Source organism: Daphnia magna, linkage group LG9 (genome assembly GCF_020631705.1).
Source record: "Daphnia magna isolate NIES linkage group LG9, ASM2063170v1.1, whole genome shotgun sequence".
NCBI lineage: Eukaryota > Metazoa > Arthropoda > Branchiopoda > Diplostraca > Daphniidae > Daphnia > Daphnia magna.
In genome coordinates, this window is record NC_059190.1 from 3,650,812 (window position 1) to 3,674,950 (window position 24,139).

At 40.0% G+C, this 24,139-nt stretch overlaps 4 protein-coding genes across 11 annotated transcripts; 2 read left to right on the forward strand and 2 right to left on the reverse strand.

Annotated features, from left to right (window-relative positions):
* The first annotated feature begins 5 nt into the window (after positions 1–5).
* LOC116930639 (myoneurin) lies at positions 6–1,212 on the forward strand. The gene has a single exon (XM_032938030.2). The coding sequence runs from the start codon at positions 6–8 to the stop codon at positions 1,113–1,115; it is 1,110 nt and encodes a 369-aa protein (XP_032793921.1). The 3' UTR covers positions 1,116–1,212.
* On the reverse strand, positions 1,207–13,727 carry LOC116930603 (neurofibromin). Of its 5 annotated transcripts, none has more exons than XM_032937965.2 (32): positions 13,513–13,727; positions 13,123–13,266; positions 12,873–13,032; positions 12,700–12,811; positions 12,535–12,641; positions 12,347–12,465; positions 12,071–12,278; positions 11,846–12,009; positions 11,592–11,782; positions 11,382–11,526; positions 11,237–11,245; positions 10,989–11,123; positions 10,738–10,931; positions 10,486–10,669; positions 10,230–10,416; positions 10,052–10,093; positions 9,812–9,885; positions 9,600–9,755; positions 9,390–9,527; positions 8,946–9,325; positions 8,641–8,856; positions 8,189–8,471; positions 7,848–8,114; positions 7,651–7,791; positions 7,243–7,585; positions 7,025–7,175; positions 6,695–6,961; positions 6,199–6,629; positions 4,519–6,131; positions 4,106–4,447; positions 3,940–4,044; positions 1,207–3,867 (listed from the first exon to the last, which is right to left on the reverse strand). In XM_032937965.2, the coding sequence occupies exons 1-32, from the start codon at positions 13,570–13,572 to the stop codon at positions 2,263–2,265; spliced, it is 8,673 nt and encodes a 2,890-aa protein (XP_032793856.1). In that variant the 5' UTR covers positions 13,573–13,727; the 3' UTR covers positions 1,207–2,262. The 5 variants fall into 5 exon arrangements, with proteins under 5 accessions (XP_032793856.1, XP_032793860.1, XP_032793857.1 ...); XM_032937969.2 differs by having other exon boundaries at positions 13,123–13,450; positions 13,513–13,660; XM_032937966.2 differs by lacking the exon at positions 11,237–11,245 and having other exon boundaries at positions 13,513–13,726.
* Positions 13,728–14,171: 444 nt separating this feature from the next.
* On the forward strand, positions 14,172–16,021 carry LOC116930643 (2-acylglycerol O-acyltransferase 2-A). 3 transcript variants are annotated; one of them, XM_032938034.2, is made up of 6 exons: positions 14,174–14,304; positions 14,376–14,436; positions 14,506–14,902; positions 14,972–15,418; positions 15,478–15,677; positions 15,745–16,021. In XM_032938034.2, exons 3-6 carry the CDS (start codon positions 14,679–14,681, stop codon positions 15,900–15,902), a joined length of 1,029 nt encoding a protein of 342 aa, XP_032793925.2. In that variant the 5' UTR covers positions 14,174–14,304; positions 14,376–14,436; positions 14,506–14,678; the 3' UTR covers positions 15,903–16,021. The 3 variants fall into 3 exon arrangements, with proteins under 3 accessions (XP_045034668.1, XP_032793925.2, XP_045034669.1); XM_045178733.1 differs by having other exon boundaries at positions 14,172–14,436; XM_045178734.1 differs by lacking the exons at positions 14,174–14,304; positions 14,376–14,436 and having other exon boundaries at positions 14,443–14,902.
* Positions 16,022–16,323: 302 nt separating this feature from the next.
* On the reverse strand, positions 16,324–20,085 carry LOC123475725 (nose resistant to fluoxetine protein 6-like). Of its 2 annotated transcripts, XM_045178726.1 has the most exons (10): positions 19,471–20,022; positions 18,644–19,124; positions 18,277–18,577; positions 17,914–18,214; positions 17,803–17,837; positions 17,542–17,735; positions 17,333–17,471; positions 17,078–17,273; positions 16,754–17,014; positions 16,324–16,685 (listed from the first exon to the last, which is right to left on the reverse strand). In XM_045178726.1, exons 1-10 carry the CDS (start codon positions 19,781–19,783, stop codon positions 16,636–16,638), a joined length of 2,271 nt encoding a protein of 756 aa, XP_045034661.1. In that variant the 5' UTR covers positions 19,784–20,022; the 3' UTR covers positions 16,324–16,635. The 2 variants fall into 2 exon arrangements, with proteins under 2 accessions (XP_045034661.1, XP_045034662.1); XM_045178727.1 differs by lacking the exon at positions 16,324–16,685 and having other exon boundaries at positions 16,886–17,014; positions 17,166–17,273; positions 19,471–20,085.
* Positions 20,086–24,139: the final 4,054 nt, after the last annotated feature.

Below are 24,139 nucleotides of genomic sequence, written 5' to 3' on the forward strand. Positions count from 1 at the left end.
ATAAAATGGAGCAACGCGATCTGCAGTTCAATTTAGCGTCTAGTTTTTCTTCAAAAATGAATTCTTCGAGTTGTAGTTATTACGGAAACAACCGAAATTCGGAAACTTTTACTGATTTCGAAGGTGTTCAAGATCTTTCGTATTCTGCTCAGTGCTTGCAGGAGCAAAACGTACCAGCTCACGAAGACCAAGATGTGACTTGCATGGATCTCAGTTTGCTTCTTTCGTCATCGAAAGCTTGTGACCGTCAACAAATTGAAGACGAGCTGCCCCTGAACCTAACGGGAAAAGCGAGGGAGGATGAAATTAATAGGAGATTGCGACAGAGGCAACAGTTTTGCAACTACTCCTACCCATTCAGTGATCCACCAAGATCCAATCAAGTTTTTGTTGCTCCTGATTTTCTTGGGATGCATGAACTGCAAGACCTGAGAACCCATATTTATATGGATGATGCTACATCACTGAACTTGACGTATTGTCCTCAGACTTTAGATTTATCAGCCCAGAGTCTTGACCTTTCACTAACAGGCCAAGATCTGCAGTATGACAATTCAATTATAGACCTTTCAGCTTCTCACAATCTTAACTTGGATGCTTGTACAAGCTGTGATATATTAAATTTGACCTGTCATCAAGGAGGCACTGAATCTGAAGCATCTAATATGTTAGACCTGGCACTGCTTCAACAGCAGCAGCCCCTGCCACCAGCCTCTTCACTACCTCTACCCTTGTCAATAACTCAATCTCTAACTCCAACATCATGCACCAGCCAGCAGTACACAGCTCTTGACCTCCAAAAAAACAGCTGCGTCTCGACAGTAAGTGCCGTCAACCACCAAATCGTCATCGAGGAGAAACGTTACATGTGCGCTCTCTGCGCCGAACGTTTCGCCACGACGCAGGAACTTTTAGCTCACCGCGAAACACACATGAACGCTAAGCCTTTCGCTTGTGACCAGTGCGGCATGCGATTCGTGAAAGTAGGCACTTTAAATCGCCACGTCAAGGCGACGCATGCTCATTCAAGACCATACCAATGTGAATTCTGCGAGAAAAAATTCGCCCAAAAGCATGATCTTCACCGGCACCATCGTACTCACCTTCGCAAATGATTCGATTCATTTTTATAGTTATTCTATTGCCGTTTTGTAAATAATTGTTTCTAGATGGTTTGGCCGTATTAAGAGAATACACACGTTCATGTTTTAAGTAGCACTGTGATTATATTCAAACCAACGACTTTACAATGACGAAAGACGAAGAGTTAAATATCGAAGACGAGATACTAAAGGAGAATAAAAACCAAAAATAGGTGGACGAAGGAGAGCGCATTTGGAAACGGAAGAAATTTATCATCAAAAACGGAAAAAAAAAAAAAAAACATTCGACGTTTTCTGTAAACGTGTGTGTGAGTGTACAGGGGGAAGTTGTTTATAAATAAATTTGTTTTCCTTCAAACAGCGAGATCATAACGGACAACGGTAGCGTGCGCGCATGTGTACGTGTGTGAATGCATGCGAAGTTTCGGATTCTTCCGATCACTCTTCCGCCATTTGCCAGCACGATTCGTTAATATAACAATAGCTACGTCAAAACAGTCACCTCTTGGGGCCACGATTCGAATTACGCGCACACAACAGAATTGTTCATATATGTATACATAACATCTTGTATATGTATAGGAAGCGTGAAAAAAAACAACAAACACGCCGTAGGCTCTGCTTCAACTTTGCCATCAACGTGAGGAATTTCATCTGTTGGTTTCTTGATGGTGATTTTTTTTTCCTCCTTTTTTTTTTTTGTTTTTGTTTTGGTTATTATTATTATTATTTTTTTTTTTGCTATTTTCAGTTTTTTGTTGTTGTTGTTGTTGTTGCTGTAAACGAAATAAATCAACGAGAAACGAACAATGCATCAAAGCTGGCGAGAAAGAGACGGAGGTGAGAATAGGAGACAACGATACATACACACAGCCAAGCCGTGAAACACGGAGAAAAGAAGGAACGGTCAAAAGAAGGACTGTACAGTAATAAGGGCAACACGCACATATCGGGGGACGCACAATGCTTTTGTAACACTGACTTTGAACGTGGTGAAATGCTGGAATCTTTTCCATCAGAGAGCGAGGAAAGGGAGAGACTGAGAACAATCAATTGGCGAAGTGGCAAACTTGGTTAGGTTTACTTCTTTTTCGTTGGCATTTTTGACGAGCTAGAAGGGTAATTATATTGTTTGTTTGTTTTTTCCTCTTTTTCTTTTTTATTTTGCTTTGTCGGTGGGAGAGCCTAGAGTGATGGAGGACAGCGAAGAAGACAGATTCATGTTGGAGGAGACGCTGAGCATAGAAGGGAAGGGCGCAAGATCGGCTTCACCCTCTTCGGCTGGCAAACAAGTCTCTACCAGAGCTTCCAAGCAATTGACGAAGAGCTCAGCGCTTTCCGCCGTACAGTTGGACTTGGTGAAAGGCCCAGCAAAGCGCCACAGTCCACCGAATCCGCAGCTTTGCAGATAGTGTAATTGTTGTTGTTGTTCACCAGCGGCTCCTTCAAGAGCAATCATATTCTGAATGATACTCTGGACAGCGGCAAGGATGCCCTGATCGTGACAGAGCGAGAGAACATTGGTGATTTTTGCATCCAACAACGAATGAATAATGGGGAAGACTCGGGGGAAGACTACCGACGCTTCGGCTAAATATTCGTACAGGACTCGCATTTCATTCTCGTCCGTTGTATACTTGACCAAAGTCGCTAGCACCGTCAACACCAGAGCTTGGGTGGGGAAGTTGGTGAGAATTTCGGGATCTAGAAGGCAATTAGATTCGCCAGAAACAGAGCCTCGATCAGGTCGGCGGGTACAGCTGGCAGGTGGTGTGGGCGTTGTCGTGCCGGCGCTACTGTTGACTGTCGTGCAGTTGGCATTATTGTTGGAATTAGGAGATTGACTGCGCTCGCCAGCTTTCTGGCAATTGCTAGCATTGCGCTCCAAAGACCGCTGATCCCGTGTAGTCGGAACCGAGAAAGACCGTTGGGTTTTGAAGAGAGCCTTTGCACCCGGACCGTCTGCTTGCTGCTGAGCTTGTGCCGATTGATTTTGAAGCTGCGATTGGTGTTGTTGCTTTTGCTGCTGTTGTTTAGCCTGAGTAATGGCGTTCTGGTCTAACAAATCCCACGACGTTTGGCGTCGTCCGGGAGGTGGTGAATCAGAATCCACCAGACTAGGAATCAGTGCCGTCTGAGAGCTACAGGATCCGCCACCGATCGGAACCAGAAGATGCGTGGTACTTGAATTATTGGAACCAGATGAAATGGGACTGTTGAGCGTAGAGCCTTGGATGCTTGAAAGCGCATTGTGGCTGGCCGATGTATGTAACAAAGCTGTGCTGGCACAGCTGTAATTGCTGATAGGACTAAGACTACCAGTACCCGTAGTAGTTGTCGCTCCAGTTCCCCCAGCTTGGTGGTTGCCTATGCCTCCCCCACCACCCAAGGTGGAAGAGTTATGCCGAATTCCAGCAGAATGGAGATCAAGACGAAGGTCACTGACGTTGAATGGATCGTTCGAGCCCATTGCCGAGCCAGAAACCGAACCTGAGCCGGAACCTGATCCCGATCCAGAACTATTGTTGCTGCGCAATCGTGGCTGCCGGGCGTGACAACGGCCGCGAACCTCCTCGGACACGGAAACTAATGCGGCCAGGTAGGCAACTGACTGCGGAGTCACTTCGAACTTGTCGCGTTTGTTTGGTTTCGCCACGATTGCCAGCAGCATGTTGAGAATGCGAGTTGTGCGCGAGACTGTCGTTGGCGTCAAATGTCGGAAGCCTTTTAAAAGGTGGCCGACCAACGCAAAGTGGAAGCTCGTCTAAAAAATAAACACCGATTACAATGTCGAATCACAACAATGTAGAGAAAAGATTTTGAAGTTTGAATATACCTTGAAGCTAAGACCGACAGTGTGGTCTAGCTGCTTAAAATGCCATTCTAAGGGTTCCCGTGCCGCCATTATAACCTGTTCTAGTGAACGTGACTCAAAAAGACCCTATCAGAGAACTTAAACTATTAATTGTTGCTTTGGATTTGAGAATGAAATTTAACTTTACCTGGGAGTCGAGCGTATGTAAGTTTTGTTCCAAAAGGGCTAGACCAGAGGCGTAAAGAGATACTTCGTCGAGTTGCAGAACTGAGATGGCCACCCAGAAGACTGCCGGATGAATAGGCGATTCCGGTCGGAGAAGCGGTAGGACTCGCGTCAAGCACATAACGATGGCATCAATCAATGTCGTATCAGTGAAGCTTTCCAGGGCTTTAACCAGAATACGCAACAGCTGTTTTACATCGCGATCCGTTATCACCTTACTAATACAACCGTAAACAATCAGCGCCCTTGGCTGCAGCGCTGGATTGTACCGGAATGCAAAGCTTTTCGCTAGAGTAGTCCATACCTGCAATGACAAAACAATGTTTACAGGCCAATTAAAAAAATTTCCAACGTGGAAGTGACTATGAAACATGCCTGGACCCAATCGCATTCGGGAATGTCGCGGGCGCACGCCTCAAGCATTTCCAGCAAAGCATCCGTGATAATTTCAAGAGAAGTAAGAGAGAGACGTTCACGATCTGAAGCAGCTGAGCCTGAGAAGCTGCGTTCTACATTATGCCATGATCGCTCTCCAGGTCCATGCCTATAGCTGGAACGGAAGGCAGTTACCGCCGCCGATTTCACTTTGCTGATGCCAAAGAGCAGATAGAATTTGGGTAACGAAAACTCATCCAGCGAAAGGTTCAACACGCGCCGTGTCTCTTCCGAAAACGAAGGTTTCGTACAAGTGCAGAGTGAATGAATGATGTTGATCACTAAGCCATGAAGGGAAGCTCGAAGGCTCAGGGGGCCCGTACACACCAGCAAAGTAATCGAGTGGAAGAGATAGGGTAGATGGCGGGCCACGTCTAGGCAGTTATTGAATGACAACATGAGCAAATAACGTGCCAAGATGGCGATGTCATCCCACATCAAATGCTGCTCTAGGTTCGCAGTAGGGCTTGTGCAAGTCTTTTCTAAGACACGACAAAGACGACCTATAACTTTGCGTGCCACGAGCTGAACGTTTGCTGAAGCCAGGGCAACTGCTGTGTCAGCCATGATTTCGGCCTGGGCTGAACCTAGCCCGCCCGTCACTGACCGCTTGATAAAGCTATCAAGAATCATGTCAATCAGTTCTGAGACGATTCCGAGGTTACCCCAGATCTTTGCTTGGATGGAAGGGTACATCTCGACTTCTTCAATTGTTAAAGTGATAAGCTTGTCCAGAATGATGGCCACCTTTTGACGTTTGGTCTCATCTGAATGCTTGCAAAAGCGCACTAAATTAGGCAGCCAGGGAGTCATATACTCAAGGCAAAGATGTTTCAGTTCAATGGTTGAAGCCCGGAAGCCCTGAATGCACTCTTCCAAGAATTCCAGCGTAAGATGAGGTTCATTGTGGCCCAGTTTCTCGCTGACGGATTTGATGAATAGCGTGTTATTACTGGGAATGCAAAGGCCCGATGTTTCCAACAATTGCCCCTCGATTTTCAAGTCGAACGTGCCTGTTAGGGCGCATAGCAAATTGTAGGCAGCCGTTCTCAGGTTAGGATCAGACGAGCCAAGATTGAGAAGGGCCATGTTTAGCAGCGTGCCAGGCACATCCTTCGGTCGGATTTTCTGATGAACGGTAACGGAATCCGGCTGTGAGAGCTCCCAGCGTGTCCTTATGTGAATGATGGCTTGAACGATGCTGTCACAATCATTATGGATAAAGGACAGTGGTCCAGATTCATTGGCAATCGTTAGGGTGAACTGGTTGTCGTCGACAAGACACACTTCCTCGATTTCGGATGCATAGTACACGTCGTTCAACAAAACAGAATGCGACAAAACCTTGGTCTTCTCGGCAGCCGTCACCTGGATGGCGGTTGGGCCCACCTTGATGGCAACCTTCGTGTCTTTGTGCGATAGCTTCAATGCATTGTTAAAAACTTTAAGGTCTTCGTCAAGCGAGAGGGTAGCTCCTGGTAATTTCTGTTGTTCCACGTCAACAAATTCGCTTAGCCGCTGAGGGCCGTCAAGAAAATAAAGTTTTCGATTGCCTGCATCGAAAACAATATTTGTTTAAAGTATTCCAATGAAAAATAAACCCACTAAATTTCCTTATACCTTTTAAAGGAGCTAAGATGCGATCATGGTATTTCGTATACTCACGAACCCATGAGTTGCAATTATAAATGTAGCAGGCGTGTATGTTTTCGTAGGCAATTTCTGGCAGGACGACGAACCATTTCTGAAGAAATTCGGTACGAAAGCGATTGTCGGAGCAAGTGTGGGTGAAATCAACCACCAACTCGAACGGCTTACTGCAGAAGGGTTTCAGGGTTAAGATCACGTGATAAATTAGCAGATCACCATTCGTCTCGCCGATTTTGTAACGCCGCGCAATATAATAAAAGACAGGATTGCCAGCCTTCGAGGTGCCTGCTTGGTAGAAGATGTTGAGCGACTTTATGGATTTGAATTCGTCTTTCTCGTGCATATTGTGCTTAGACATGATTTCTTCAAATTTTGTGCTCGTCATGTCCATACTGCTCCATCTATGGTTATAAAAAAATGCGTGGATGCCATTTGTTAAAAACAAAAGATTGGCTTGTTTCCTTACTGAGAATCGACGGGTTTATGTTCGGGTGGTCCTAAATAAGCCAAAAGGGTGGCCATTTTGTCGAAGGGTCTCCTTCCAACAGCTTTGTGGTCTCGGCTTGATGACAAATAATCACCGATTTTTTCCTGGTGGTTCCATAACAAACGATGTAGCGCCAGCACGTTGGCATCACTGATAAAAGCCATGGAATGGCTGCTGCCTTGTTCAGCTGTTTCGAAGTCAGAGGCGATTTGAATGAAGAAACGTCGTCCAGCATCGAAATGAGATCTTTAAAGCAAACACAAGTTGAATGAAGCGCGGTAAAAGGTACGTTATTTACGGTATAGTCACCTCAACAGATCGTTGAAATAAAGCATATGCTGCTCTTTTGAGAATTCAACGTGATTGGCAATATTTTGTAAGGTCTTGGACATCAGCATCAAACCTCTCTTAATCGTAAGAGGCGGCTGTCGATCAAGGATGCCCATTTCGTAGGGAGACACTATGCGGATCAGAAACAAATTGTTCAGACCGATATGCCGAACTTAGATACAAGTCATTTAACCTACCGATAGCTGGATTGATGAAGCGCAAAAATATCACCGTGCCCACAGCTCCGATATTGTTTTGAGGAAATTGCGGATAACGCTTGCTTAAAACCTGATAAAGACAATGACACATGCTACGAAGCTGTGTTGGAAACTTATCCGCAGATGAGACGATGGCACAGAAGACGCGTTCTGTTAAGGTCACTAGATTACTGCGATTTTCATTAATATCATCTTTTGCGTCCAATCGCGCTGGATCAACTTCGAAACTCATGGATGGATTTTCAAGCAGCGGCTTCAAAAGGGGTTGTAGTAAATTGTGCAGATATGACGCACCATAGATTTTGAAGCAGAATGCCATGATCTAATACAGGAAAAAAAACACGCAATATTTTTTAATGTTCACTTTGCTATGGGAGCCACACTTACCTTGGAAGCCAGACTGTTTCCCCGAAAAAGTGTTTGCATACAATCGGAAACTTCGACCTCCTTGTAGAACATATTCCATAACAGCGGGGCTAACAAATGCTTTGCATCAAAAAGTGTCACAAACACTCTGGCTAACTCATCCTGTATACGAGACCTAATAAGATTCATATTCCATTGCTGATTTAAAGAATACTTGCCATTTGTGGGGTGACAACAACCGATGCCAATGCCATAGCGATTGGTAATTCGCCTTTGTCACCGATCATAGTAACAAGCTGAACTAGCTGCTCAAAGCGATCTGCAAGTACTGTTTCCGCCAAGGTGTCGAACTCGGTTCCTTGCTGAAGTATTTTGGTCAATACTTCGATGAATGCTGCACGAGTCTGGAGGTCTTTATGGTAGCCAAGACCAATTGAATGCATTAGGCCAGAGTCAATGTTGGCACTAAGAAGATTTGACATAGCCTGCACATATATGTTAGAGATGGGTGTTCTAACAATCATCGAAAATCGCAATGCTGTACAATAATGATCTAGACCTGAATAGTAGAGTTGCGCAGGTTTGCTAGCCGAGATGCTGCTACAGCCACGGCACCGACACCAACTCCCACAGCAACTCCGACTCGGGAGCGGGCACCAACTTCTTTTTCAATTTCAGAAACGTCGGTGCAATCATTCAAGAGGTTCATAAAAAGGGTGAAGTATTTCAGAAACAATTGTGACTTGGCTTCCATCAGATCGCCACGGTCTGATTCTTCCGGCTGAAGTGGCAAGCCCCGCAATAAAGCCGCAACCGCATCCATGCATGCTTGATCCAAATCCCTAAGCGAAACACAAAAATGAGAAAAGTCAGAAAAAATACTAGATAGAAAAAAATTAACAAGTAACAATTGAACAATTAAATTATAAATATTAATTAACCAAAACATACACAGGGAAGGTAAATAAAACAAAATGTTTTTCTGTCCTTCTCAGAACAGTTATTGGATACCTTGTTATAGAGCTAACGTCGCCAGAACTGGGTGGAGCAATTTGATGCGAGTTCCCCATGACCCAGTCGGTGAGGTATTCGACTAGTTTATTACGAAACTTCATCTCCTGACGGAAGGCCAAATCATCTCGACGAGCCATCATCGTTTCCACCAATTGGCACAGTTTCGTTTTGATGTGTATCGCATGAACAGTGGTATCTAAATGCCGAACATACCTGGTAAATGAGAGAAAAAGAAACAAACAAAACAAAGCACGGAAAACCTTAGAAAATGCTAGTGTAGAAAACCAAGAACAAAACTTTACCGAACAATCGCCAGCATCATGCCTTCTATGCTGGTGACTCCCAAATGCTCGGCGGGAGTGTCATTCTTGTTATTGCTGTTCTCTAGCACATTTTTCATTATGAAAATGACGTGCTCGATGAACTGCGTATGTGATTCATTGACCACCACCTGGCCAGTGTGATCGAAAAATTTTTCCACTAGTGCCTTGATCTGATCAAAGAGGATTGGATATAAAGCTGGAGCCATTTCATGGCCTACTAGCTCTTTGACGTGTTTCTGGATTTGGGCACCAAATTTCTCATTGGCACAGAGCAAAAGCCGTAATAAATGTCCCACAAACGAGGTCACCGGGCAGTACTGATTATTATCTTGTAGCTGGCTCAAGGCATTCACAGCAAGCTGCATCAAAAGGTGGTATTCATCAATTAACACTACAATGGGTTTGAATTTAGGTATAAATTACGTTGGATTTCCTGTCAATTACTCCTCCCGAAGAAGTAGATGTTGATGATAAAATTGGTCGTGGCGAGCGCCTTTGCAGACACACTCCTCCAAGCGCACAAAGAAAGCCCGTCATGTTGGCCCATTCATTGACTTGATCCTAAATGTGGTAATAATTCCATAACAGATTAACATCAATCAAACGCCCACAATAAGAAGTATGACGACAAACTTCAAGTTCGTGTTCTGTGCTCTGATGAGATGCTCTTCGCTTTCCAGCTGATCGATGAAAAGATTCGTTTGTTTGCCCTTCTTCGACGCGGGCCTTCGGATAGGACTGTAACTGCTTCGTGGCGATATCCCAGTTTTTAAATGTATCTTCCCAAGCCTAGGAAAAAATTAGCGAATTCGATTTGGATATTCAATCAACTAACTAAATTTTACCTGCAGACATCCAGGCGTACAATGTTCAATTTTTCGCAGGAGCGTCATGATTCGTTTCTGTAAGGCAGCACGACCTGTAATACAATGAAAAACGTTACCAAAAAAATTTAACTAGAGAATAAATAAAAAAAAAAAATAATAATAATAATAATAAAATAAAACTCAATTTTAAAAATTAATAAAAAAATGAAGAACGAAACCCAGGCCAGAACAGTCTACAAAAAGTAGACCGCAAATTACCGTGCTGTAGTTGTTGGCAGGGAGCACGAGAATCCAAGCCGGCTGTAATGGTGGATTGTGAAATGGAAGACAGATTGATTTACAAATATAAAGAATATCACTGAACTAGGTCAGTGACTAAGGGACATAAGACCAGAAGACGTTAAGAGACAAAGAAGGGAACAAGCGATGAATTTACCAGTTGTAAGAACCGTGGAAGCGGCGGCAAGTTCCTGATACACGTGGTAATTGGGCAGCAAGTACGTGACGGTCACGTCATCACTTCCGCAACGAATATCAGCTTCTTCGCACAGTAGGTTGAAACAACTCATCGAAACGAGAACGGCGTCCATATCAATACTCCAGAGATAGAGGAAAAACACCACCTAATAGAGAGTTAAAACGTAAGATCGATCAGGTAACCAAGGGAGTTCAACGGGTTATTATTGTCTTACCTCAAGTTTGATGTGTGCTTGCTTCGCCACGCTGACCTGACTACCTACGTTAGCATAGTCTCGATGGCGAAGCAGAAAGGAGTTTCGACATGTCAGTACCTCGCGTAGCCATCGTAATATGTCAGTATAATTCACAATTTGATGTTGTATCAGCTTTTGTGATATACTGAATAAAACTTGCGAACTGCATGGTTCCCATTGGAAACAATATTCTTAGTTAAAAACCTTAACTCCTGTAATCACACGAATTACCTGACATCCCAAAAGGTGTTAATTGGAGCTTCAGGGTTCCACATCTCGATCTTCTCTGGCTGGTGAAGAACAAGAAGAGCGTCCATAGCCTCTTGCGCCATGTCGGCCATATTAGGTTGATGAACCAGTGAAACTAGCCCATTGATTAACTCTAGTGTAGAACTCTGAATCTCATGTCCAGCTTTTCCTTGGTTCTGAGGAAGAGAAAAACAATGTAACACTATTCCAATGGTAATTCAGAACGGAATTACGTTCAACATGAGTAGTGGATTAGCATGAATCAGTCGGACCATGGACAACAATAAGTTTTTGTACGAAGGGCCCTCCTCCGATGCTTTTTCCTTGAAGTTTTTTAGCGGGTTGACTTTTTCTTTCAGTGTAAGACTCTGTCAAAAAAAGGAGGAGAAAAAAAAAGACATATAAAGAAGGAACATACGTACATAATTGGTTAACTTGGAATTAAATACAGACAACAATAATGCTCAACTGTAGAAGTTACCTGACACAACTGTAAATGAATCCATTGAAGCGTGATTCACAAACAAATGAACAATAATTACAGGAAAGATAATGCTTACTGATAACACAATCAAGATTCGATAAAAAATACGGGGCTATTCTTAGTCAGTCAAAACCCTACGTACTTGTATCATTCGAAGTGGAGTGTGAGAGATGCAACCTTGCGTGACTTTCGTCAATGTGTCGATAAACATGGCCCGCAATTCGGCTGATTTGTTGTACATTAGGTCAATGTGTGGCCACCATGACAATAGTTGTTGCGTTATAATCCTTAAAATTGGTAATGCATACGTTAAACATGCAAAATAACAGAACCCGAATGATATTGAAGTCACCTATAGAGGGAAGCGACGAGCACATAGTGAAACGTTGGAGGTGAGTGTGGATTGAGGCAGACTTTGAGAGCTTCGTTGTTATGGGGATTGATGCGAAAACAAGAAACGAAACAATCAATCATTAAATCAATGTCTTGATTCATATACGCCTGCCCGCGGGAAAATGGCTTGCCCGGATTAAACAGCAACACCTGCTCAAACGGTCAACCCAGTTGTCAATAACTTCAAAATATGAAAAATATTGACGTTATCACCTTCAAATCGTTGAGAACAGATTGAACAAGTGCGAAAACAACATTGCCGGAATCCAAGAAGTGAATGTAAGTGGAAACCTTGCAGAGCTTGACAGCAGTGACTGCAGCGGCTTCTGTCAATTGTCGACTAGAGCTGTGGGGAGCGAGGGCTTTTTTGAGGGAGTCTGAAGATAAAATGGAATAGATTAAGTGATTGTTTGTCAAGAAGATGGAAAAGGGTTTTACCTAGAAATGTCTTTTTACGCGAATGACGAGGAGAACAAGGTGCTCCAGAGTCTGCGTTTACAATTTCTTCCAACACTTTAGGTGATATAACCAACAACATGATTTGTAACGGCCATACAGCCGCCCGTCGCTTATTATTTTCGGCAAATGAATCAAGTATGTCAAATAGCTGCTCACAACACTTGGATAAATCCGCATTAGGACATTTCTATATTTGTTAGGTGATTATTACAATTACTATGTCGTCTTCTATTTTTTTTCTTTCTAGTTACGTACTTGAATTTCGGTGAACTCATGCGGATACGTGTCCATCCAATTCCAAATAGCTTTTTCTAGGGAGGCGATCAAAACTAGGTGCACCGATTTTCTTAATAGCTTACTTTTTGATATTGTCTCTGGATACAAAATGTGAATTTTTTTGAATTTTCATTTATATATATTTAAAAAAAAAACTTTTTCCGTACCGTTCAACAATTTTATAAGTCGTATAGTATCTACATTAATGTGTTGGATGAGTTCGATGTCACTTAAGTCAGGATTTTCTTCGTTGGATGAACTTAATTCTTGTAGTCTAGAGAAATTTTCGAATTAAAACATTAGCATAAATGATACTAGTCGCTCCAGTTTACCTTGATGATATCCGGCTGAAAACAGCATTGAAATTGTTAAGACTAAGAGCAAATAAAACTTTTGAAGCTAAAGCTTTAAGCTGGTTAACCATAGGGTTTTCATTTGGCAAATCTATATCAATTTGTATAAATTTAATATGATGCCAGTCTGAATAATTTTAAACAGGATGTACCAATGAATTGGCAGATTTCTCGCAGTAGCAGTTTAACATTCATGGCTTCATCAAACCTTGTTGTGTCTTTTGGTTGACCACTTAGGCATTTCTCTAAAGTGTCTAATACAATTAACAAAGATTCATAATAATTTTTCTCATAGTCAGGTCCATGTGTTCTCTGTTGGAAGGAAGATAAAGTCATAATCACTTTCTTTGTTTACATACACGTGTGGTGGTATGACACTAAACTATAACATATAAAACTTACTGATTCATTAACTCTCTGTAAAATCTTTGTAAGTCCTGATATCACAAGAGAAAATTTATATTTGCTAATTTGGATGAGACACTCCTTATTTTGCTCCACCATTTGACGGGCATGTGATGTTTGGGGTCCTGTGCGATAAGGTAACTAAAAAAAAAGGAATAATATCAGTATAACTGAGATGGTTGATGTTATATTTTGAGTTGAATGTAAACACATCCATTGTGAATGAAACTGAACGAGCCGCAATCAATACACTAGCATGCGCCTACGCACGGCTACAGAATCCCATGGCGAATGTATGAATGGACCCAGAGATCCCCACCGCCGACTAGGGCAATACTTCGTTTACGGGTTGGAAAAATAAGTTACATGTGCAAAAATTGAACTTACCTGTTCTTCGAAACGAATAATCAACGAAGATACCCATTCTACGGGTTTTTGTGTCGCCATTTCCGTCAATTTTGTTGTTCCTCAGTGATACAAAAAACACAATTGTCAAACTTCATCTTTGTGGTAGCCACCTACCGGAGCTATAGTCAACAAAAAAGCATTCCTTAGAAAAATACATGTTTTTGCAAATAAATATATTAATCCACGAAAATTATTTGGATTTCAGTTATTCCCCTGTTTTAGCATTAATTCTATAAAATGAACTCCTAAAATGAAAGAATTGTTTTGGGGGAAAAAAGAAGACCAAGACAACAATTTATTATGCATTTACCATTTTTGTTTACTATCATAAAGCGAAGTTACGTTTTAGTTTACTAGTATTATTTCATGGTTTATGGTGAACACGGGTTTATTATTCAAAACTGATATAATTCATCCTCGACATTTTGGTGTTGAAACAATTTCAAAAGAAGTTTCTTGGGTGGAGGGGCCAAAACAAGTAGCTGATCCATGAGCCAGAATTAGGATTTATTATTTTATTATAATATTTTTTTTTCCATTTTTTTTTTACTATTCTGTAATGGCGTACCAAACAGATAAACTAAACCATATATCGCGCATACTAGGAAAAAACTGCTAATAAAAGTTAACATTTCCCGGTGATTCAAGGTCATCCGTGGAATCAATCATTTTACATGATCGTGCTCCAATTTGTAGATAAGCCTACTGCAGCAATTACGCAAACAGTAGCAAAATTTCTATGAGTGAAGGGCAGAGTGCTTCTTCCCAAATGTAAGTTCATGTTAAAGTGACATTTTTGATGAAGTTATTTATTCTTGACAGAGCGACAAATTGACTAACAGATGACTCTCGAAAAGTAAAACTTGTTTACTATGAAGCCTCTGCCATCCCGCAAGTTATAAGGTTTGATAGTTCAATAGATAAGGTCATAACTCACAAGGATAAAGGATTAATGATACAATCGCAATTTAGGGCCTTTCAACTGATTTAAAATACACCCACCGGCTGTTTTTGTTTACGTAGGATAGATAAGCGGACGGAAAATCAATATTTATTCTAAACGTGAAAAAGTGCATAGTTGCGTACTGCGAAATTGACATTAAAGACTAGCCTTCCGTACGAACGGTGCTTCTTCGCTGGAAGCAATGAAAATTTTTGGGATTGAGTACGCCCCGCTATTAGTTCCTCTAGAACGACGAAGACAAACATGGGCTGTTTTTGTTTGGATCGGCTCGTTCTTTTTTATGGGACCAGCAGCTCTTCTGGGATTTTTGTACCTGTTCTTCTTCACACGTTTCTACTTTGTCCCTTTATTCTATCTGGCCTGGTATGTAGCTGACATTAAAACCCCTGAGTGTGGGGGAAGGAGGTAGTTGTTTGAACCTATTTCAATAAAAAACAATGAAAATCATCTTTTATGTTTGTGCTCTTTTTATAGATGGAATTGGGTACGAAAATGGTCTTTATGGAAAGACTATGCATCCTATTTTCCAGTATCCCTGGTGAAAGAAGCTGATTTAGATCCAAAGTTTAACTACTTTATTGGTTCTCACCCTCATGGAATCCTGTGTTCTGGAGCCTTTTGTAACTTTGCTACAGAAGGAACAAATGTCTCTAAAGTCTTCCCTGGCATTAGGTTTACATTGACAACTCTGAATTGCCAATTTGTGATGCCCCTGTACAGAGAATTCTTTATGACAAGTGGAGCAGTTTCTGCCTCCCGAAAAAGCATTGATTATGTTTTAGGAAGTAGCTGTGGAGGCAATGCTGTGGTCTTGGTAGTTGGGGGAGCACCAGAATCTCTTGATACACATCCTAATCTTGATGACATCACATTAATTCTAAAGCCAAGAAAGGGGTTTATTCGTTTGGCTCTTAAACACGGGTTAGTACTGATGATAAATTTAGCTATGCAGTTACTCTATGGCAATTTTATTGTTGTAGTGCACATTTAGTCCCATCCTTCTCGTTTGGTGAAAATGAAGTCTACGATCAAGTTGACAATCCACGTGGCTCCAGATTAAGAAATTTCCAAGATTACCTTCAGAAGTTGATTGGACTAGCACCAGTTCTCATAAAAGGAAGAGGGATATTTCAGTATTCCTTTGGAATTATTCCAAATCGCAGACCGATTACAACTGTTGGTAAATAAATATTGATAAAAACATGTTTTTTTTTCATCACATCTCAATTAAATTTAAATAATTTCAGTTGGTAAACCGATTCCTGTGGAGAGGACAGGCAATCCTAGTGATGAGCAAGTTAATGAGTTACACTCAAAATATGTCAATGAGCTTGTGGATCTTTTTGAGCGACACAAGAATAAATACTACCCACCAAGAGAACATATCAAGTTGAAAATTCTATAAAATTTGATACTTTAGTTTTGTTAGATTTGCTGTTTGTCTCGTTCTACCGTTCTACTAAAAACGGGGTACCTAATTGAATGATTTTTCAAATTCATAGAAATACACAGTGCAAGCCTGTAGCGTATGATGTTCAACGATACGTACATGTTTCCCCAATCTCAGGGGTTTTTAAATAAAGGAAAGATTTTACGCTTTGAAACTACACACAAAACTTCAAAAACAAAACGTTTGTCGTACGCATACGTCACAACAAACATATTTGCGCCCTCTCCATTTTGAAAACGAAAATTCGGGAAGCTTTTCGAATTTGGAAGATCATTTTTCTTTTTCGGCCATCCCCAGATGGCGTGTTAACGGACAAATATGGCACAAGAAAACCTCACAGCAGCAACAATTTATAAACCACAGTTTCACCACGATCTTGATATCCATAAGTTTCTTTTCGAATATAAAATACACGCAGTGCTTTCAGTAGGGCACCGATAAGGGAAGGCGATGCAACAGATAGCAGAATAGAAGTGATCGGAAGTGATAACCAAATTAACCATGGTTGTATGCCTTTAACATTATAATGTAAACTACGTTTTTTATTCTTGTTTGTTGCTTTTGGAAAAATAGCTGATTCTTGTCGAATGGGGTCAACATAAACAAATCAGATTATCTAAAAAACCTGATGATCGTTTCGATTTCACCTTGGACCCTCACTGCTCCGATTGAGATAGTGGGAGAATGCTCAACATTTTGTTTTCTCAACAGGATGATCAGCTTCCTCCGACGATTTGCCTGATTTTTTCAATAATCAGAAATTAGTCTCAGAACATCGTTACCATCTTATCTTTTGTATAAGATACTTTTTATCTTCGATGCAAATACTAGTTTTTCCAGATTCAGAAAAGATGCTTCGACCGTCACTGCTGCCACGAAAGCCAGTCCAAACGAAATAAAGATTAAACCGAAAGAAGTCGTGAACTGTTGCAACATATTATAGTAGAACTGCTTTCGTATGGCCGAATAAAAGACGTTCAGGAAATCATAGTGAATCAGGTAGACACAGTAAGTCAATCTGCCCAATGGTAGGAAGCCTTTCCAAGACAGAATCCGGTTGACGAAACCTAAGCAACATAACAAGCTTATTGCGAATTTCAGTCGCAAAATGTCACGCAATCAGCTGATACCTCCATAGCCACGAGAACAGGCAAAAATGATCCAAGCTATTACGCAAGCCCAGGCAGTCCTATGCAGAGGCCCATATATTATACTGACCGTAGAACTAATATCCGGCATTTCAGATTGGTCAACATAAGGCGCCAGACCGTAAACAACCGCTAGCCCAACGGCCGCAGATATGGTCCATCCCATTGCCGTCAACGTCTTCAATGTGCAAGTTTAAAATGTTAAGCTATTTTGAAAAATCATTTAACACTTTGTACTTTTGACAGTCGACAGGGCGATTCTTTGGTAATGTGAAGATACCACCCTGCCCAGATGCCCAGAAGATAAGGTGGGGCCCTTGTCCACGGTTTCAAATAGTAATGGTCAAAAAAATCGGACGCTGTGCCTAAATTATCTCTAAAAAAATCAATCGATTCAGGTTTAAATATTTAATTGATAAGCTAAGAAACAAGAAGATCATAAATACAGCCGGGTAGGTATATAGGCGGGAGGTAGATCATAGATAGCATAAGCGGTAAATATCGTTGCGTAGCTTATCGTAGCAACAAAGGCTAGGAAAGCAAGTCCAGCTTTTCTCCAACGCCAAAGCGGATAAATGAACAGAGGTGATAAAAGAAACAGTTGCATGTCAACCGCTAGATACCACGCTTGCCCGATGCACTGAAACAATAAAATATCGTGTGTTTTTTAAGTAGAATAAAACACTCGTTGTGGTCGGGTTCCTCACCTGATGATACGGATCCAGTGGAAACAAATTGTTTACTGAGGAAGCAATAAAAGAGGTGTTATATTCAAATAATTTCGACAATGACAAAAGGCTAATGTTTTTCAAACTTACTGTAGAGGAATTGTCTCCACCAAGAGATCCGACAGGCGTTTGACAAAAGATTGACATTGTACCAATTGGGACCGGTCCCAAGATAGACCATAAGCGTCGCAACGAAACCGAGGATGACTGCGTACACTGGCGTCAGCCTCAAATACCGATGCAAATAGAAGAGACCGACGTTGAATTTGCCTTTGGTACGATCCAGCTCGCGCAGCAGGAGAAACGAAACGAGAAGGCCGCTCATCAAAAAGAACGTGTCCACTGAAACAGATCCGTTAACAATCGTTTGCATACCCAAACCGTAAGCATCCTGCAATTTTTCAAAAATCCAAGTTAGATTCAACGTTGACATTACAGTTGCCAAGCACTTACTGTTAAAACTGCTTTGGGATTCATAGTCTTGTACGGCATCAAGCTCCACGAATGCCCTAACACGACCCAGCATGTCGAAAAGAAGCGAATACCGTGAATACAGCCAAAGTTATCTTTCGCAGACGATGCTGACACTTTCATCGATAGGATTTTCCTGCCATTGCTCAGCGTGGAGAAACAGTGTAGTGCGCTCAAGAGCTTGCCATCCGCATTGGAGTCAAAGTTTATTCCGCAGTACGTGCGGTAGGCCTCATGAATCGTGGCCAAGACAATCAGAACACCAAGAAGGCTGAGAACCACTCTGTTTTTACGAAAGGAATTTGAGTTTCAATGTTTTGTTGGTAGAAAATAATTAAAGCCATGTTACATAACGGTGACGTCGGGGCCATCTAAAATGCGTTTTTCGTCCGTGTCTTTGAAGCAATATTGCTCGTCAGTTAGAGTGACGATAGAATTGTTAGCGATGACGTAGCTCCCAACAAGTTGGGCAACTGCTTTGCCCACATCATCCGCGCTGCAAGACGATGGGAGGCAAAAACTGATACTGGGCAAGACAAACGTGTAAGGTCCAACCCCAGACATTTTGGGTTCAACCCGATCGGATCCCAGTAGTTGACCCAGGATTTGGAATATTGTTATGAAGTTGCTTCGTTCGTCGTACTCTTCGTCAGGCGATATTCTCGAAATGATGTCCGTCTGGTTGACCGGAGCATTTTTGAAAAATACTTTACAATATTGTCCGTTGAAAACTGGCGCGCGAACAGCCTTGCATTCATCAAATAGTCCATCGGCTTGAAAATTGAGGGCTCCAAATAATCCCGGTGGCAATTGCCCTGATGACTCTTGCACTGTCAAAATTATCGTAACACTGCGTTTACCGTTTATATAACGAACGTAAGATTCATATACCATCAACTCGTACCAAACTAATATGAGATATGGGAACAGCTTAATCTTTGGTGACGAGATAACATATAGGACTACATATAGTTTCACACAATGCCCTACACCGAACAATAACGAAACAAGTCTATATTATTTGCCTCTATTGTTGCCTAGTCGTCTACTATTCTATATACACTTTTAGGAGACGAGTTGGAATGAGAAAAAAGGCAATTCGTTTAAACGATACGAATATAATACAACGTAGACTATACTATATAGGTCATGGAAAATTATTTGATTGTGACTTACTCTGCAAGGCCCATAAACTTCGGTTAACATAGAGGTTATGAACGTAGAATTGGCTGTCTTCAATACATTGCTGGCTGATATTTTTGGCAACTGCAGTCGGGAAGTGAGATGACTTGAGCGCCGCTAAAATGTTATGAAATAGACCTCTTGTATCATAAAAGTCTTCAGTTGCCTTCAACTGTTCTGCGACAGCGATAGCATATGCCTCCCATCTTTGGTCTACCACTGGTGAAATGGAATTCAATAAGAATTGAGACTGGATTTCTGTCAATAAAAAGAGAAAGTTGAGGAGAATGCTGGTTACAAATTTCATGGTATAGGAATTCTAATTGAAGCTCTAAACGGGTTGCTACACGACTGACGACTGTATTGAAATACTATAGGTCTATTTATATAAGCTCCGAACAATTATTCAAATCTCGAGCAGGATTCAGGCATATTCAAAATGATCAACGACAATCTCGTTCTTGCCACCTCTGACAGCTTTTGCCGTTTAATTTTTTTCATTGGTTATTAGGCGATAACACTGATATTGCACCACGTCATGCAATATAGCATAGTCTTTATCTGTATCTGTTCAGCTTTAATATTTTTTAAAATTGGATTTTATTTCTTTGAAATTTAATTAATTTTTAATTACTCTCTAAGAAATATGTCGGAAAAAAATTCCGAGATTACATTTCGATACATTTTTACCGATATACTTGTCGGTTTTTCACTGATTTTACGCCAAAATCCCTACCATATGATTTTTGAAAGGCTAAGAAAAATATCCGATAATCAATCACGGTATTCCGGTTGAAGGACAAACATATTAGGGCGGGTTGGCGATCGTAACAAAGAAAAGTAAACAAAGCATTGCCAGAGGCCTTGCCTTATTACCTAACTGATTTTTATTCTAAGTGTGGGGGACATTTTTGTTTGTATTGTTTATGTAAGAATGAAGGATTTTAAAAAAATGTAGTTTTCCCTTAGGTTTGTCAAATTTGTTATCCTAACAAATAAGGATTTTTTAACGGGCGGCACATTTTTTCCATTTTGGCCTCAAGATGAAGAGAATGAGAGCAGTTGTTGATTTGCAATTCTTTTTTCGACAATTCGCCAATCGTAAAATACATTTATATGGAGCGTCAATGGCCAAAAGTCTAATTCATATACATAACATTTCATTCATTTTCAATTCTATGAAAATTTTTCTATCACCCTTTGTGTAGGGTGATAGAAAAATTGGTAGTACACATGTCTCACAATATAGTGCATTCTATAATGCACATATGACAGTAAATGTGGTACAGTGGTAAAATATCAAACTTCTATGGAGAAGAAGTGTGGTGCTATGGTTCGAATCCCCCATCAACCGCCAGCTCAGAGCTAAACTAATAGTAGTAGGTCGAAGAGAGGCAAAAGTTTTAAACTATCGACAAAAAATTAAATAGCTGGCATTAAATAAAATTATTAGAAATAAAAATTTTTAAGTTAATGTTATTCAATAACAATTAAAATAATGTCTTAACCGTTTATGATATTACAAAGTACTACATGATGATGAAGGACGTATCATAAGAAACATATCGGGGTTTTTACCGAGAAATAACTCGGTAATCAACGTCCAGACTTTTTTGTCGGCATTTTTTTACCGACAATTTAAATCGGGAAAACAGTGGTAATCCGAATTCTATTGTCGATTTACCTTGATTTTCCCAATATTTGGGGGGTGTAGAGGAGAATGGGGTCAATTGAGACACAGGGCATTTGAAAAAAAAATTATTTCTCTCGCCCTACAAGAGGAATTTTCTAGAAAAAAATTGGGTTGATAGAATGAGGGGGTTTACAAGTTTGGAAAAATTTACGAGTTTTGTTATTCAAAACTTTTTAAGATATCTCGAAAAAACTGTTTTTGTTCTCCGTCCGTTAAATTTGCGTTTTCAATTTTTTTGTTTTAACCCCTAAAACGCTACGCTTTAGTAATAAAATTAGTTTCAGAGGATTTGAAATTAATTTTTCTGCAATTTAATGTTATTTAATTTTTCCCTGCATTCTTAAATAAATTTAAATAATTAAATGTAACGATGACCCTATTGCAGGGCAATTGAAACACTTTGTTTATATTCCCTGTCTGCGAGTGGTTGCATTTTTTTGCAAGTATTTGACGTAATTCATTTAAACAAAAATAAATCAGCATATTAACACAACTATAATACTTGTATTCGCTGTTTGGGATTTATTTAAAAAAGAATGTTGCTTACGGTTGCTTAATGGTTTTTTTAAATTTAATTATTTAAATATTTTAAACTAAATTACGATCTACTTTAAGCATATTTTTAAAAACTGTAAATCGAATTGTACCTAATGGTAAAATTTGATAACACTAGCAGTTGTGGCTGCTGAGATATCGTGATTTTCATTTTATGTGGGTATAAAGAAGCTTCCTTAAGTATCGTTCAGACTACAGCTCTTTTCTACGTATAACGTATAACGTATAACGTTAAAAGTTTACGTTTGTACTTCGTAAATTTCGCTGCGTTTTTTACGGAGCCATATTTACGTAAATGTGTTCGTAGACTGTTCAGACTACACTGTCAAATTTACGTAGAGTAGGCTAGATTCTGCGGAGATTCTAGCGTCTGCTGTAGATTTTTGTACCTGTTGTAGCTCTTTGTTATATTTATTGATAAAAGTTCTGAGGACAAAACGTTCTTCTTCTGACCAATTTCTTGAAGACCTAAAATAGAATAAGCAATAAACAAAAATAGTTGCAAAAGATTTCATGACATAATATTTACTTTTTGATTTTCTTTATCGGTGATTTTTTGGGGGGTGACTTGAATTTGTTAGGGGAATTCTTTTTGGCAACTTTAGTAGGCCCCATATTTATTAAAAAAAAAAAAATTAAAAAAATTAATTATTAAATTTACAATTCTACACCTGACATATCCCAGAATGAATAAACAGGAGAGAAAACCTGAAAAAAACAAAAGAATGTAGACAAGCGTAATAGATTTTGGCTACGTAGTGCGTAGAACGTCCCAAAAACTTATGTAAAAATGAGATCAATCTCATTTTTACGTACGCTCAGTTTTGACTTCGTTTTGACTACGTTTTGAGTTTACGTATTACGTACTACGTAGAGCGTTGTGTCTGAACACTCTTCCGTTCCCAGCTACGTAACTCGGAGCGTAAAAACGTTATACGTAGTACGTAAAACGCTCAAAAAGGCTGTAGTCTGAACGTGGCTTTATGGGAAAACCCACGTTGTAATTGCGTCGACACACCGTTTCAATTGCCCTGCTACCATGGCAATTGAAACACTCGAAGCGACCTCAGTTTTTTACAATTTGCTACTATTAAAATTAATCTTTTCTCATAAAAAAAATATCGTTTAGTAGCTGAGATAATAGGCTACAATTCTAAATAATTTTTATGTTAAATTTTTCAGTTTTTTTTTCAAGAAATACAAAAAACCAAAAAGTGTATCAATTGCCCCCACTCTCCCCTATCCACCCCCTTCATTCTCAAGGTCCAGACGTCTGGTTTTCCCCTTCTACCCCTACTGTATGCTTGTATTTTCAAGATCTGTCTGTCTAAATGTGTGCAGACGTCCTTCATCATCATGCAGTACTTTGTAATATCATAAACGGTTAAGACATTATTTTAATTGTTATTGAATAACATTAACTTAAAAATTTTTATTTCTATAATAATTTTATTTAATGCCAGATATTAAATTTTTTGTCGATAGTTTAAAACCTTTACCTCTCTTCGACCTACTACCATTTGTTTAGCTCTGAGCTGGTGGTTTCTGGGAGATTCGAACCATAGCACCATACGTATTTTTCACAGTAGTCTGATATTTCACCGCTGTTCCAAATTGACTGGAATGTGTCCGTTATAGAATGCACTATATTGTGAGACATGTGTAGGGTGATAGAAAAATTTTCGGAAAAATTTTCATAGAATTGAAAATCTTATATATTATGTATATGAATTAGACTTTTGGCCATTGACGCTTCATATCAATTGATTTTACGATTGTCGAAAAAAAATTGCAAATCAACAACTGCCTTCATTCTCTTCATCTTGAGGCCAAAATGGAAAAAATGTGCTTCCCCGTTAAAAAATCTTTATTTGTTAGGATAATAAATTTGCCAAACCTAAGGGAAAACTAAATTTTTTTTTGTAATCCTTCATTCTTACATAAACAATTCAAACAAAAATATCCCCCACACCTAGGATAAAAATCAGCTAGGTAATTAGGCAAGGCCTCTGGCAATGCTTTTGTTTACTTTTCTTTGTTACGATTGCCAACCCGCCCTAATATGTTTGTCCTTCAATCGGAATACCGTGATTGATTATCGGATATTTTTCTTAGCCTTTCAAAAATCATATTAAGGGATTTTGGCGTAAAATCAGTGAAAAACCGACAAGTATATCGGTAGAAATGTATCGAAATGTAATCTCGGAATTTTTTCCCGAAATATTTCTTAGAGAGAGTCTGCAACGGGTTATTAAAACTTTTTTTTTCACCAAATCAATTTAGGGAGTTTAATAAAACCAGGATAGGTATTACACTCGTGTCGTTGTACAAAGACCGCAATCTTTGGTAAAGCATAAAGGTTTTTTTTTTATCTATTTGATACCAAAGGGCGGTATAAAAAAATTACTTTTTACC